The 16,773-nt window shown below is 47.0% G+C and overlaps 1 protein-coding gene across 6 annotated transcripts in view; it reads left to right on the top strand.

Annotated features, from left to right (window-relative positions):
• Window positions 1–16,773, top strand: part of LOC111852341 (EMAP like 6) — a 75,389-nt gene that overhangs the window by 18,377 nt on the left and 40,239 nt on the right. For all 6 annotated transcript variants that reach the window (XM_023828171.2, XM_023828172.2, XM_072709400.1 and 3 more), the window contains exons 2-7: window positions 4,836–4,995; window positions 7,426–7,524; window positions 9,479–9,547; window positions 12,369–12,554; window positions 14,333–14,468; window positions 16,319–16,520. In XM_023828171.2, coding sequence (XP_023683939.2) covers window positions 4,836–4,995; window positions 7,426–7,524; window positions 9,479–9,547; window positions 12,369–12,554; window positions 14,333–14,468; window positions 16,319–16,520 — 852 coding nt within the window. The remainder of the gene's footprint in view (window positions 1–4,835; window positions 4,996–7,425; window positions 7,525–9,478; window positions 9,548–12,368; window positions 12,555–14,332; window positions 14,469–16,318; window positions 16,521–16,773) is intronic.

Below are 16,773 nucleotides of genomic sequence, written 5' to 3' on the forward strand. Positions count from 1 at the left end.
CTCCATATTCCTAATGGACATGTAGGGTTAGGATTAGATCAGGATTTCCTGATTGTTATTACACACATTCAGCTGTGTCCGCCTCTTGATGTGACCCCGCCCCCTTTGCTGTATGTTAAATAAATGGCACCTGAGTGAAAACCAGACAGGGTGGGCCTCCACTTCCCAGATGTGGTGACTTTGATACAATTTGAGGGTCGTTTCACCTCCAATCCTGTGGTATGACACGCGGGGCTTGACGGTACTGGGGATCTTGATTGCCCTTCCTTGTCATCATGAAGGCTGTACCCCTGTCACAGGAAAATCAAAAAAATCTGATAAAGAGCCAGAATGTCCCCAGAAACTGGAATGCTGTATAATTCCACCAGCAGACACTGTGTACTGGAACATTGTAGCTTATGCTTTGCTTTGATTGGCCAAGAAAAATGTGTTCCCTCAATGACTGACCAATGAGGGTCTAGGGGCAGGAAGATGCCCTCAGATACACTGCCTCGTTCTACTCCGGATGCCCTGCCCACTGTGTTTGCACGCACGCTACAAATTGCTCACAGTTGACCTTGGATGGGACAAGCCCACAATGGACCTTCCCTGCTCCCAGTTCTGGCATATAGACACAGAGACCCTGCTACTGGGCTTTTTACTTGGTATTAGGAAGAAGGAAAAGGGAAAACTCCCCCGGAAATACCACTGTTATCTTATGATAAATGATACGGCTGTAACTTTCTAAAATACGTTTTACCATTATAATTATTCTGGTTACAATATTATCAATTGTTAATGTGCTGCTAGGTTAATTAATAATAACAATGTAATGCTCTTCCTACCTCACTGTACAAAAGTGTAATTCTAATCTCTATAATTAATTATTCTCTTAGTGGGCACTTTTTGGGTAAGTTCTTGGCTTGCTCTTAGTCATCAGTAAAGTACATGGGGGAAAAATGCTTACTAGGGAAGACCTGTAACCTTTTGATTTATTTATTAGTTTTGTAGTGATTAACTTACCATTACAACTTGTACCTTGTGAGGCCAAAGCCACGAGTGTCATGCCTGTGTAATTCTGTAAATGTTATAAGGTTTGTTTACACAGATACCCAGACTCCTCCTGGCCAGCAATTTTCTCTGCAGAGTTCATGGTGAAATAAAATTAAATAAAATGTCAACCTTGACAGATGAGGGCCAAGAAACCCGAGCACCGGCTTTGGTCCTGAAGTGGTCCTGTGCTTCTTCCTTTTATTTTCAGTTTCTTTATATATAAGACCTCTGCAACCTTATCCTGTCCAGCTTCAGCCGTAATTAAGACTGTGAATGCAGTGTGTCTTTCGTTAAAACCAATTTAAATTCAGAAAAAGCACCTGTATTCATTATTTAAGTGGCATCGTGATTGAACAGAAAATTGATCCTTTGGGGTAATTGAATGGCCTGCTTTATAATAACCCTCTCTACGCCAGCGCCGCTTAATGTCTTCCGGAAAGGATTTCTAAGCGATCTTATGCCTCTGCGATTGATATAATATACATGTATATTCTTATCTTGATGTTGTGGAACGAGTGCGGCCGAATGCGGTCAACCCACATTAACAGAAGTCAGACTGGGATATAGCACGTTCGCTACCGTCCCCCGCAACTGCGGCTTTAGCGGTTAGCGGCGAGTAGAGCCCTACCCAACCAGCACCCCTGGCGGAAAGTAAGCGAAATGGTTCAGGCTCATTACTATAGCTAGTCATGCTGATGACACCACATGATGAGTGACTGTGTCCCCAACACCTAGAATTTTAATCAAGTTGCCAAGAGAAAGTGGTGAGTGGAATTATTGTGCCCTGTCAGACAGGAGCAGGTTTTTCTGCTTCCTTTGTTTGATCCCATCGGCTTAATCCAGGCAGTGATTGATGGAACATGGTAAACCTAACCACTACCAGTTTTCTTTGTCCCATCACTAGAGAAAGAGTGCTGTCTCTTTAAGAAGCAGCTCCTTCTGGAAGATATAGCTTGTTTGTAGTGTGCACCAGAGCCTGTAAGTCACGGGGACGAATGCCCGTAATTAACGGCGTTCCTCCAGCAGCGTTTATTCCTGTGCCTGACGCAGCCATGGCTGACGGACTGCTTTGCTGCTTGGTCAGACTGGCTGGGATGCTGCCACTCGCATCAGCAGTATAACCCTTCTGTCCATCCTTCTCTCCATCAGTAAACTTCTGCTCATTTTATGCTTTTCTTGTAAAGTCATCCAGAGTTCTTTTGCCCAATATGGCCTCCATTGACCTTCCTAACACATGTGAGCGGCTTTAATCTTGAAGCGTCTTGGATTTTCATTAGTCGTACCGTGCCGCACAAAGCTGTGAATCTATGACCGTTTCTAGGTTTAAATCTTTGGCTGCTGCCTTTTTAGCGGTTGGCTGATGGTCTGAAGAAGGAGGTGGTCGTATTATGAGGCCTGCATCATTGTATTAATGACCATTTGTTCAAATATGTACCATCTTTAAAACGTAAACTAGTGCATGTTCCATGTGGTTTGTGTTCCCTATGAGCCATGTTCTTCACACCTTCATCCCACATTCTGAAATTTGTGCGCCTCCAATTTCTGCTGGTCTGTAATGTGAACTATGTACATAGAAAAGGCCCAGGATTGGAAACGCTGCAGGGGCTTAAGGGTGATCAAACGTTGCTATCTTCCAGACTGGTGGTGCTGGATCTCACAGGACATCTCTGTGCCTTGTGGCAGGGTCGTACATGCTCGGGCCACAAAACACCAGATGCTCCAGATCTGGAGTCCTCAGAATGGGATTAGTGAGGTCTGCTACGTGATTGGTGTGAATATAGGTTTTCCCCAGGCCTCTCTCCTCCTCCCTTGCAACTGCATCAGGGAGATAAATAGGATTCTCCTCCCCCCCCCCACCGGACCATTCCCCCACCCAAAAGCTCCATTATCTGGCTCATTGCATCTTGAAGGATGTAGTAGTCAGTTGAGTGTCTCGGGGAATTCAACTTGTCTGATTGTGGCTCTCGAAATTAGGAGTGTTTTGTAGCCTTGCTTTGACACAATGTTGAAAAGAAGAGTTGGGTCTAATGCTTTCATTAGCAGCAAACATTCTTGATATCAAAATGAGTTTGGACTCTTAGGTACAGTTTTTTTTTCCTGTCGCTTTTCAGCTGCAGTTTTCCTCATTGTGGAGCTAGTTTGCAAGTGTGGTGTAGGCTTGGAGCCAGGCCTCTAATTGCATTACGACCTTGTCCCCTTGGCATCGGCCACAAGATCTATCCAGTCGGAATCAAGCCCTCCGGGTCCCTAATCACCCCCGACAAGGTGGAAATTGTTCTAAACGTTTGTGTTTCCCCTCTGGCTCCAACTTGCCTGCATCCACCCACTGGGTAACCTTGAGAAAATGCCCGTTATTGGTATCAATTCGGTGAGCAACCTCAAGCGGTGCCGCCATTATCCGGAACTGTGGCAGGATAGACCTCAAGCAGCCATCGCCCAGGGACTTAACAAGCTGTGAGGCTTCGCCCTAACTGGCTGGTATTTCCTTTACGAGGAGCTGGGAAGCTGGTTACATAACAGACCCCTTGTGACACTGCACTTCCCACGCCGCTAGCCACGCAAACACCAGGGCCCGTCTTCAGAATCAGTTTACGGTCGCCCGTGGGTGGGGTACTGTCCAACTTCCCAGGTCTGGGAAAGTACTGATGTCGCGTCAAAAGCTTTGGCTGCAAACTGTGGATTTGAGGATTCAAAGTCTTATTATGACATATACTTACACGACGAATCTGTTACTTGCACGTTAGCCCACACACTCATAACATATATGGAGAACAATACATAAAAACAACACAGTCCAGTGTAGACACTAAGGACAATCTTGCAGTATGTGACTGACCAACTTGGGATCAGCGTTGACTATTTTTCTCGAGATAGATCATCAGAGGAAGTAATAATGAGGAAGTAGGTTGCCAATTGAATCAGGGGTCATTATTGTTATTACAGTCTTACTTGTAGAGATTCGATCTTTTCTCATTCTGCATTAGTCTCGTCTGATAAACATCTGTTCTGGCAGTGTTTATAATCAGCATTCAGCTGTGCTTCCCTCTGTCTGTTGTGGGTTTTATGAACTTCCAGGCATCTTCAGAAGCTGTATTCAGTGATTATTTATCTTACTGCAACATACCTTGGATGGAAGCATCCAGATTTTAACTGGGTGAAATTTATATACATAGGTGTTCTTCCCCGGCCTACCATGAAAATCATTTCAGTAATTACCATTTAATGACTGTTCTGTTTGTTTTAAAGTATTTTTTGATAAACCTGACTTAGTGTCCTAAACACATATTTAGGAGATTGTGTTTTGTATGTATGATCAAAATACAGTCGATTTTTTTCCTTTTCATTATTTCCTATAATTCAGCTATGGGTGATATGGTTAGCCTCAGGCAGATTATGCTGTCACTATCCATATTGTCTTTACAGATAATAAAATGCTCCAGGCCATTAATTAAGTGACTCTAGCACATTTACAGTGTGACGTGTATTTCCACTGGCCAGAAGCTTTGCGGAAAATGTGACGTCTGAAAACATGATGTCATTTTCCACTTCACTAAAAATCCTGGCTGAACGCAGGAATAGGATGGAGGTTTTTATTCGTTTTAAATGAGCTTTAGAAATTGTGTTCTAAATATATCCTGTCTAGACCTCTGCTACAGGTTCCTTTCATGTTCACAGTTCACTGTAAATGGTCATATTTCATATATAATTTGCACCAGAAATGCACAACAACATTTTTGAAGATAGAGATCCTTCGTGCCAAACTTCATATTGTTGATCTTCTCTCCCTTTTCTCCCTCTTGCAGCCTCGCCCTGCATCCGGATAAAACTCAGGTTGCTACTGGCCAGGTGGGGAAGGACCCATACATCTGCGTGTGGGACACATACAACATGCAGACCACCTCCATCCTGAAGGACATCCACACCCACGGGGTGGCCTGCCTGGCTTTCGACTCGGATGGACAGGTGCTGCCCCAGTGAACGGATGGTGCCTTTTCATATGCCCAGTCTTACTGGGATCCATGACCTAGCTATACACTATAGCTGGAGGTGTGGTTGATCTTGTACTCACTTCTTCCCATTGGTTGTACCGACAGAGGGAGGGGAACACCCTTCTGGTTGATGTATATGAGAGCCAATTGTTTTGCCTATTCCGCTAGCATCTAGTGCAGTCGTTTAAGAATGTAGGACACAGCAGGAGTGTGGAGAAGCTGTAGAATAAGCACGGCTGAGGATCTTTTTTCTCATTCTCCATTGACAAATGCAATGTCACCCCTGAGATTGTGGCCGATGAAGAATGTGTCCCTCGCGTGCACCAAGTAATTGATTGGATGAGGACAGCTGGATGCGGTGCGGATGTGTGGCAGAATGCTATTAGCGACGTAGCGAGCTACATAATGAAATCGTCAGGCAAACACACCCGGCCATAGCAGAAGAAACACAAGGTGGAGAACCGCAGAACTAGACGGGGGTCTAGGTGTTCAGGCGTTCCTTTAATAGAAGAGTGTTATTTTTACGTTGGTGTTTTCATTAGTCTGGCCCTCGGAGTGGATTCGCTTGCTGTTTTCTCAGAGCCTGAGTGCAAGTCAGAGGGGTAAACAGCCCCACAGAACGCTGTGTTAAAGCATTGGTGGAAATGCAAGGTGGTATAGGAGTGAGGGTCCTGTTCCAATTGCATTAAAGGCGAACTGAATTCCTGGAGGGCCCTGTGAAGTTTTAGAACACCGAACAGGTTCCCTTGAATTACAGCTCTATCTTTTGGCTTAAGAGCCTGTCCACTTCTCTTAATTGAAATGGGAGGCATGAAAAATCACTGAAATACCCCTCTCTCCCTTTCAGAGGGGCAGAGCCAAGCTGAATATCAGCTGTCTTCTTCTAGATCTGCTGAAGGTCATTCTGCTGCTCCACACCATAGGATTCAGTGGACATCACGGTCCAGGAATGTCACCCAAGATCTTTCCTTGGGCCAGACAGCTTGATTAAATATTTAATCATCATCTTCACCCCACGTGCAATGACATAACACAGGCTTTATATTTGTGTCTTTGGCTGGCTGGACTGAATGCCGTCATGTCTGATATCTCCAGAAGTTGAACCTTCACCTTGACCTTCAGACAGATCTTTCTGCAGCCGTTGTTTCCCCCAGTGACTGTTCAGATTTGTTCATAGCATTGACCTTCTTTTGTTACTTATGTTAGTTCAAAAATCTTTAAAGGTCAAGGGAAGTCTGTCCCCAGATTGTTCTCTTTCACAAACTCACAGACTCACTCAGTATTTCCATGTGAATGATGGAGCACCATCAAGGATGATTCTTGATAGAAATCACTACACTTTATTGTCCAATATCTTATCTTTGTGAACATATGGGTCTGGTCTATGTTGATTTGCTATCCTCAAATGGTTCTACCAGGTAACACTATGTAACAAAACTTCACCTCTTTTTTCCCTCAGCTAATTAAATTAAGGCTCCTGCACATTTACATACAAAACCTAATTTAATTGGCTGAGGCTGAGATGGGGTGGAGTTTCATCAGTATAATTGCCAAGCACAGTTGGTTTCCTGGGCTCCCTGTAGCATTCGTCAGTCTCAACACCAGCCACCCCCCACATCCTCACCATCTACTGTCAGTTCTAGATTCCAAGGCCAGTTTCAGTCATGGCGAATGACTGAATCCCGTCTGCCCCTGTTTACCTGTTATCCTTAAACTTTAGAGCGCAAACATATCACGGAATTCAGTTTTATACTTCAGACGTGCCATTGGATTTTCTGTTTATCGTTTATCGATTTTGACTGGATCTCAAATGTCAAGTTATTATCAAAGGCACTATCAGGTCAGACTATGAGGGGTGAAGACTGACCCACCTCCTATTGATGTGCACGCTGTCACATCGAACAAGAAGACCCACCCGCTCATTGTACTACACTGGCCTCTTGCTCCAGTTCCATCCACTGCGTGCTGGATGGCCTGCAGAGAGCTGCTGCTTCTCTAGCTAGAATTGCTACTAATTAGTAGTGTTTCAGCTTCCATGTTATAAATGACCTGGGCTGTTGTCTCAGATATATTGAATCGGCTACATTGTTGCTGTGCCAGATTCATAAAAATGCAATCAACGATTAACCCAACCGATTTACAGCACCTCCTTTATCGTTCTGCCGAAAGCTTCATTAGAGAATCCCTGGTCTGTCAGCTGCGTGGTGTCTTCCTCTGCAATGACCTGGCGGCAAACTCTGATTAGAAGTGATGACCTTCAGCCTGGCACGGAGCCGGAATCGCCGTCGTAAATTACTGCTTTTGAAGTCTACGCAGGCACCGTATGGCACAGGCTCCCGCACCTCCGGGTCCGTTTGTCAAGGGGACCTTCGGCGTAACTCTGTCTCTCTTGCTCCCTTGGTAGCGATTGGCGTCAGTGGGCCTTGATGCCAAGAACACGGTGTGCGTGTGGGACTGGAAGAGGGGCAAAGTGCTGGCTACGGCGACTGGGCACTCGGACAGGGTAGGTGCACGTCATCGGCGAGGGTCGCAAGGAGGCTTCTTGGCCTGGGAATCTGACATATGTGTGGTGCAGATGGGACCGTTGCCCGGGGAGTTCTGTGCTGTACTCCTACCCGTCTTCCGGCTCGCCCAGACCCCTGAGGTCTCCAACTCTCTGACTCGCCACGATGTAGCTTGGAATAAGGGGTCCACTGCAACTTCTCAGGCTCTTCTCAGGAGACCTGTATTTGTACCAGGATCAGCCATGGTGTCAATGCCAGAACATATTTCATGGCCGGCCTGATATTTTCAAGGGGCATGGGGGGGCAGGATGCCACTAATGGGGGTGATGGTAAAAGTTATTGAGTAGCATCCCACCACATTAAGCAAAAATTACTTCAATTCAGTTTAATTCAATTCAAATTACCTCAGAACTTGAATTTAATCCGTTCAGAACTACGGATCGAATCCTAAAAAGTTCGAATTGTGATCGAATTTTCCCCATTAGAAATAATGGAAAAACAATTAATTACACGTAGGTATGTTATTTTTAGCATTTAAACACAAAATGAACTGGATAAAACAAGAAGAACATATACTGTACTAAACACATCTAAACACATTTAAATTAGACATTTTTGTGCTTATCAAAACAGTAATTTGTAAAGTAAAATAAATGTATCCAAACAATGTGTCCTGCCCCGATCGTCCGCTCCTTCCGTGTGCCACGGCCCCTCATTAACCCCGTGTGGAATCCCCGTGTGGAATCCCCGTGTGATCAGCTGTTTCTGGTTGTTGTCATTAGTCCTCTGTATTTCCTCCACGTTTCAGTTTGTTTCCCTAGTCCGGTCATTGTATTGTCCGTCTGCGTTTTGCCTGCCTTACCTGTAATTAAACCCCGTATTCCCCGAAACCCTGACGTCTGCGCATTTGTCTCCGTTCCGTCCCCACTCGGCACGACAATATTATTATAATTAAACGTATTAATGGTTTATTATTAATATTAAAATAATGAATAAGAAATCTTAATTTTAAAATGTATTTTATTATATAATAATAATTACTGTTACTGTCTATCATTGTATAAATCTATTTTTACTGTCTAAATATATGTATTCAGTTAGTGTAAACATGCACGATGCTATCACAGCAAATGCAAGGCTGAGACTGAAGCGTTACCCTTTGTTTCCGCTGAGAGACGTACTGCGTGACTCATTTCCCCATGCGGACAAGTTATCTTAGGTCGGCGTTCACGGTTTGACTTCTGAGATTCAGATCGAGCTCTAGGTAATTTCTTTTCGAACTGGTTGGTTCGACTTTTAAGAAGTTCAAGTTCTAATGAGTTCGAGAACTGAGGTACCACTGTACTTCCTTTATCCCCAAAGGGCAATTAAAAAGGCACATGGAGTCGCACAGCAACCATTCACACATAACAATAAATGATTGGACGTAAATACAGCACAGTACTCGCAGAATATGTTGATAATCATTCTTCTTTTGCAGTATTTTCAGGGGGGTGGGCACGGTTGGTAATTTGGGGGGACTAGACCTCCCTAAGATGTCAACATTGCCTGTAGACATGGGTGCGGTGGGTAGAGGATGGATGGGGTTTAGTCACGTGGACAGGGAGAGCAGAGCCCCGCCATCAGTCCGTGCCGCCACCCACCCCCCCCAACACTGCTGCTGTCTTTCTCCCAGCCGCATCCCAGGGGACCCTTGCAGCCGCCGTCATGGTGACTAATGGCTTCATCCAGTGCAGGGACTGTGGTTGTTTGGGTTGCTACCAGCTGTTTAAGTGGTGAAGTGGTGTAAAACGAATTGAAGGATAAATTCTGCAAGTGGCACCCCTTTGTGTGTGCGTGTGATTGTGCTTTGAGCGTGTCTGTGCATGCCCGCAAGCGCGTGGCCGTGGTTGCCGCGACAACCTTCTCTGAGCCGACAGCGGCTCCCATCCACTCACCCGTGTCATTTTGCAGATCTTTGACATCACCTGGGACCCGTACCAGCAGCACAGGATGGTGAGCTGCGGGGTGAAGCACATCAAGGTGAGTCCAGAACCCCCCCTTTCCTGTTTGACTTGGGGGTGGGGCAGTGGACGAGCTCCGGGCCCCATCCCATATCCCGTTAAGGCAGAGCCCTTCATGCTGGTCACGCAGTGCTTCATATGCTTGACGCCATGTTTGTCTCCGTGGCGAGCATGTGTCGTGAGTTCAGCATCTCTAGGAACGTAGCTAAAGCCCATTCTGAACAGAGCTTCAGGTTTTCTATCAGAAATTATAATCTTTCTCTCACTCTTTGAGTTTGAGACCTTCAGGTTTCCATTTGGGTTCGCTGTGAGTTCCACATTTTTTGTCAAAAAATGTCCAAAGTCAGCAGTTTATTCTGCTTCATGTAATAAATGAATGTTTTAATGTTGAATTATATATTACTATATATGAAGTATGAATATATACTTAAGCTGTAGTGATTTTACCTGTGTGATAATCAGTTACACTTGTAATACAGTCATGTTTGTGTAGCATAGTATAACCACACAGACTAGCAAGCAGCATGTATAATATGGAGATTTGGGTTTTAACTAAGAAGAGGAACAGAAGTGTCATGAATTATGGTCAGTTTGCACTTAGTTGGGCCTTTTTTTGCCTCTCATGTGACCTAATTACAAAGTGGACCGATAGACTTAAATGCGAGCGGAATAGCACATGAATGCAGGGTCGATGCAGGTGGTGGGCTGACTGCTGATTATTGTATGCATGCTTTTACCTAATCTGTCCATTCATGACATGGTACAAATGTAGGCCATTTTCCTTCTCTGCTTCCTCTGTATATGAAAAATATGAATATCTGGGATGAATTATGTGGTCAAGCTTCTGGTGCAGTGCTCGGGATAAAGGAATCGATCTTACAGAGATTCGTTCAGAAAAGGGTCAAATAACCCCATATATTAGTGTGCAAAACATAAATGATTTGAAAAATAAGAGTGTCCTGGTGCATGCATTCCGCTGATTATGCTGCCGGGTTTCTCAGAGAACATTGTGACCTGTCTGGTCTATAATATCATTTCACTGTGTGACCATCTACCTGGTTTGGTCCGCCACTTGCTCTCAGATCACAAATGAATAAATATTTAAAGAAAATTTCTCCTGAAGACACTGAAAGGGACACAGGTCCTGTAAGAGGTGTTAGGTTCCAGCCAAGCAGAGTAACATATTTTACCACAATATGAAGCAGAATCATGCAGTAATCCAGACTGGCATGTCGCACTGCTAGTCTGGGGCGTGACCCTTACAAACTGAGGTTTATGCCAAAGAAAACAGACTATTATGTTCCAAAAACCTTGGAATGCTTCAGAAGGACATTCACACTTCAAATATGTGCATTTTTATTGTTCATTTCCATTCACATTCAGCAATATACCTCTTATTCAGCTCCAACCAGCTGTTCATCGTAAGTAGCTATTAAAGTGAGCTCTAATTTACTATGACAGGTAAAGGTTCTTTACAAGGACAAATAAACAGGGAAATGGTGTACATTCGTGCTCTGAGTCACCCTGATAAACAGATTGTGAATAGTGGGGGGAGAGAAAGTGCTAATTGATATAATGAGTGGTAATTGGCTCGTTCAAGCCATTTAAATGGATTATGAAATGAATGGCACCCATCCCCATAGCGATCGCCCACAGCTGAGGTTTGGCGCGGCCTGATTGACGAGCGATGGAATTTGCCGGGTCAGCCAACGGACGGCGAGCCGGACATCGCCGTGGTTAAGGGGGGAGGAATCGATACGGCCCCTCTTCCAACCTGAGAGCTAGGCAGCCCTCCATCTGGAACGCAGCCTTGTCCATCTGACCTAAAGTCCGATTCGAGGCTCTCCGAAAGAAGACCCAGATCAACATGACATCATGATGATGTAATACGATGTGACACATGCTCCTGGAACTGAGACCTGGGCGTCTGTGGGAGAACATGCCGGTCTTTGGCGCCTTTAAATGCTGTCCGTCTAACGGGGGCTAAATGCTTTCTGAGTTTCTCTGTTGCCAAACCCAGCTGGAAGCAGAAAAGGCGCATTTGCGACGGGTGTATCTGTCTAATGGCATTAATGTAAAAAAGAAAGAAATCACGTCAAATGACTGGTGACTGTTAAAACTGCAGCTGGAAGATCACATCCAGTGCAGTTCAGGACCCACAGTTTGTTCTGTCAGTCATCGCCGGCTTGCTCGCCTTCTCCTGTCTGGTTAGCCCACTGGGCGACTTGGCGCTGTGCCATATCCGGTGTCATGTGACTTGCCTTTGGCGCACTAATAGGACGCGGACGTCAGAAGGCACATGGCACTGGCTGGCGGAGCGCAGCACCTGCAGCTAACCCAGAAAAGTGACCGGGATGCAGCTCTGGGGGGTGTGGCTGCGGTATTGGGGCCAGGCAGCCTGGATACAGCCTCAGACCTGGTGTCCTAACACTCCAGGCCCCTGCCAGCAGTTAACCCAAGGAGCTCAGCAGAAACAACACGCGGGGGGGGGGGGGGTCGCATTAAATCTCTCCGTGTCACCTTTTTGCATTCTCAGTGATAGGAGTTTCCCAGGATTAAAAACCTCTCGATTTTGTTTATCTGTGTGAAGCAGGCGCCGCATTCCGGAGCCTCTTTCCCGTTACGCTCCCAGGGCCGTCGGCGTAGATTAATGAACGAGCCCCTTTCTTTTAACGGAAGTGCCGGCTCTGTACCCTGTAATGCGACTCAGTGAGGAGTGCTGTTAATGAAAGTGTCTTTGCATGTAATGCGACAGCCTTCTGAGAGAGTTTCCCCCCCTAGCTTTACCAGCACCCCACCCCAACCCCCCACCTGAAAACATCTCCGTCCCCCTGCTGCAGTTCTGGTCCCTGTGTGGAAATGCCCTGACCCCCAAGCGAGGGATCTTCGGTAAGGTGGGCGACCTGCAGACCATCCTGTGCTTGGCCTCCTCTAAGGACGACGTCACGTACTCGGGGGCGCTCAACGGGGACGTCTATGTGTGGAAGGGCATGAACTTGGCGCGCACCGTACTGTCGGCACATGGGGTGAGTATCCCCCAGCCTCATGACCATGCGAGCAGGTAAGCAGGCTATTGTGTGGTCACTGTCTGGGAGGGGGGGGGCGGGCATCGTGGGTCTCCGATGCTCGTATCGGTGCAAGGCACGTGCAGCACCGCATTATCATGCTGTTCTGCGGTCAGTGTCCCTGGGCGTCAGATCTAGCAGGAGGGTAGCAGGTAACGCGCTGGTTGAGGACACAGCGTCCATTGGAGGGTCTGTCGTTATACCCTTGAGCGCCACTCTTAGCTTTAAATGTTCTAGTAGAATATTCAGCCTTTAGAAAAGGTCAGAATTACATGCTGCAGTTAGTAATAATGACCATATTAATAATAATTATACGAGAGCCATAGGAGCTGGGTGAGGGGCAATGGAGTGAGTATGTAGGAGATGTGGGATTAGTCCCCATTCATTCCAGCCGCATTGGATTATGGGTAAGGCAGGAGTTTACCAGCAGATCTTTACTTTTCCATGAATGTTGGTCTTAATTACCCAGCTCTCTTTAGCAATAAGTGACATTTCCTGTCCTGGGTATCGCTGATACCGAAACAGAACCAAAGTTGGCCTGTTCTACTCTGAGTGGGTCGTACGTTCAAAGACAGCAAAAGAGAACGACCTCGGATTAAATTCATAGTGAGAGAAAGCTCTGTGCTGAGAGTCTTTAGTGTACGCTCTAACAAATACTCCCAGTTCAAAGTCTGAGTAGGTGGATGAATGATATCTCCAATCAAGGAATAGCGCTCTCCCTTTCATTTTCCTTAGCATGCCGCTAACCCTCTGACATATGTGTTTTTCCCTTTCAAAGAAAAACACGAGTCCTTTTTTTATTTTAACAATGAAGTTATTCAGGGGATGCATTGAAAGTTTGCACGCATGTTTTTGTAATCCTTTGAAAGTACACAAACATGGAGAAAAAAAAACCATTTCAAGGGCGTTTTCACCATAACGCTCCACAGTTCGCATGCATGCACACTGACGTTGAAGGACTGTTGCTTTTTTCATCCATCCATCTTCTAACTGCTTTTTCTAGTCAGGGTCCTGAGACTGTTCGTGTCTGTGTTATTTTATGTAGAATACAGGAGTGCCTCATCCACATTTAGTTTAAATTCTAAATTAAATTCTAAAAAAAACAGATGATACTTCAAAGAATATTTCAGTTGGCCTTTTCTCTCCTTTTCCGTGCTCAAAAACGAAAGATTCTGCAGAGCTGGGAGTGGCTGCAGGCTTGTGGCTGGCAGCATGTGTGTGTGAAGCTGTCCTTGCTTTACAAAGCATACGTGTGGAATCATCTTCCTGCCATGAAATCAAAGCAGCACGTCGTACACACTGAGGCTGCCCAATGAGGGCTTTTCCAGATACAGGGCAGAGTCCATAAGTGGTGTAGGTTGCATACCAAGAGCTGTCTCTCTCTCTCCCTCTCTTTCTCTCTCTCTCCCTCTCTTTCTCTCTCTCCCTCTCACTCCCTTTTTCTCACTCTCTCCCCCTCACTCCCTCTTTCTCACTCTCTCCCTCTCTCTTACTCCCTCTTTCTCACTCTCTCCCTCTCTCTTACTCCCTCTTTCACGCCCTCTCTTTCTCTCTCCCCCTGCCTCTCTGCCTCCGTCTCTCCTTTTCTCTCCCTCTTTCTCTCTCTCCCTCACTCTCTCCCCTTCTCTCTCCTTCTCTCTCCCTCTTTCTCTCTCTCCCTCACTCTCTCCTTCTTTCTCTTTCTCTCCCTCTTCCCCTCTCCCTCCCGTCTGTGTTGGGTTATCCCCACACCTCTCCAGGCGGGGATTTTCAGCATGTACGCCTGCGAGGAGGGCTTTGCCACCGGGGGTCGAGATGGCTGCATACGTCTGTGGGACACAGACTTCAAGCCCATCACCAAAATCGACCTCAGGGAGGCTGAGCAGGGGTATAAAGGTGAGGGGGGCGGGGCAGGGGTATAAAGGTGAGGGGGGTGGGGCAGCAGGAGATGCTCCAGTTTGCCTTTGTCACTTCCTGGGGGACCATTAAGTAGGTTTCCTGTGTGAGGTGACCTCATACCTACAATTCTCTCCATCAGCTGCGGGGGCATCTGGGCTCTGTGATAGTCTGATACGATTATTCACATGTATTGTTTTTTAAACCACATTTCTTCCTTGTTTAAACCTCTAATACCCAAAAAAATATGGAGTCAGACAAGTGGAGAGTACAGATTGAAACAGGTGTGTAGTTAGCGTGACGCTAATCCATTGATGACGACAGTCAGTCGGTCTGGTACACAGTATTCAGCTGAGTGCCTTGGCCAGACTAGCCCAAGCTGGGACTGCGGGAGGTGGGTAACTGGCAGGGGAGAGCTGCTGATTAATGGCGCCTTCCTGAGGGCTGCGATTGGTCACTTCTCCTAATGAGCCAGGGGCTGCCTTCGCAGGTGGTGTCATCAGCCTGTAATTAGGCCTGCTTCCTGGCTGTCATTGTGGGGTGGGGGGAGCGGATAATTAATCACCCGCGTTAAATCTCTGCACTTAATTTGCATGTCGACTTTTTGGGTTGACCAAGAAGAGGAGCCGGCAGAGAGGGTTAAAGCATTTCAGCGTGTACGTGCAGATCTGCGTTCTTGTCCGACAAGAAGGGTGGAAGGCTCTCCTTCGCCAAACGCCCCTCGTGTTCTCGTGCCCTGGCCTGTGGTAGTGGTGATCTCTGATTCGGGGTCACTTTGATCCCGGGGCGAGGCGCAAAACTGACAGACGTCACTCTTGTAAGACCTGATCGCCATTTCTACGAAACATCGCAGTTTTAAAGCGGTTTGCTTAAAAACGGTGATTCTGGCTTAAAGCCCCCTAAGGAGACTATAACTGTGGGGCTTCTCTTCCTTTAGCCCACCCCCCCTCCCCGCTGTTCTCCCCAGGGTGTGGGGGTCCTGAATATTAATGCCTGACCTTTCCAAGCCTGCGTGTGGTATCATTCCAGCCGGCTGCCTCCTTCCAGAGCCGCCCCCCGAGGGACGCCATTCATAAGGGGGGAGCGGGGAGCCCACCGACCCGGCCTCACCCCCCCACCAGCTTTCAGCTGATTAGTACGGCACACCTGGAGTGGCTGTAAACTTCTCTTCCAGTTTGTGCATTTGGCCCAGTGTCTGCACTGAACACTGAAGATCATTGAGACGGCAGAGTGTGTGATCGCTTAAAAGGGACCCATCCTGAAGGGGATAATGACAGGAGATTCTGCCCTAACTTGCCGGTGGGATGCCGGTGGACCCACACCACAGCCGACCCGCTACGGGTCCGGTTCTAGGCTCGGCTCTTAGGTTCTCCTTTCACCGGGCGCCCAGGGGCCTTGCCTGGTGACTCTGCTGATTAGTGTCCCGGTAATTAACTGGCAGTAATTATGAAGGTTATCAGCCTGGGCCTGTGAGGGCAGGGTGTGGGAATGAGGTCTCTGTCTGCCCCGTGTCGAGTCGCGGCACGGGGGGGTTGTGCTTTGGCACCTTGATGAAGGTCTCCGCTGGCTGCACCGATGGCCTGTCTGTAGCATTCGGCGGCGCAGCAGGACAGGCAGGCATTACGGTGTCTGCTCATGCCTCACCTGGGTCTCCATCAGCTGGCAAGCCATCTCTCCACAGACAAGGCTGACAAGGAAAAAAAACTTGCACTGCATCTGGCAAGAGGAGAGGAGCTGAGTCACACAGGATTTAACCACATCAGCTGGGAACGAGGTGGTTGTTTTTGGGGGTATTTGGTCGCGTTCCGGCCATGTGTATGTAACGCCACCATCCTCATCCCTACACGCAGGTCTGTCCATCCGCAGCGTCTGCTGGAGGGCGGACCGCATCCTGGCGGGAACGCAGGACAGCGAGATCTTCGAGGTGATGGTGCGTGACCGGGACAAACCGCTGCTCATCATGCAGGGCCACTGCGAGGGCGAGCTCTGGGCGATGGACGTGCACCCCAAGAAGCCTCTCGCGGTCACCGGGAGCGACGACCGCTCTGTCAGGCCAGTGCACGCTTGTGATTCCCCCCTTCCCCCATCCTTTTCATAAACTGGACTATTCTGGGTAGACATTCCTTAACACAGAATGGTTTAAATCCCAGTAACCACATGGTTTTGCCACTGATCCAACTAAATTAGTAATTTTTAAATACCTTCCTTGACTTGACATGGATTTTAAATATATGGATTTGACTGTAGTAACTTTTCTGTTGATTAGCAAAACATTACTTAACACAAATAAAAAAAAAAAAACCCC

Source organism: Paramormyrops kingsleyae, chromosome 3 (genome assembly GCF_048594095.1).
Source record: "Paramormyrops kingsleyae isolate MSU_618 chromosome 3, PKINGS_0.4, whole genome shotgun sequence".
Taxonomy (NCBI): domain Eukaryota; kingdom Metazoa; phylum Chordata; class Actinopteri; order Osteoglossiformes; family Mormyridae; genus Paramormyrops; species Paramormyrops kingsleyae.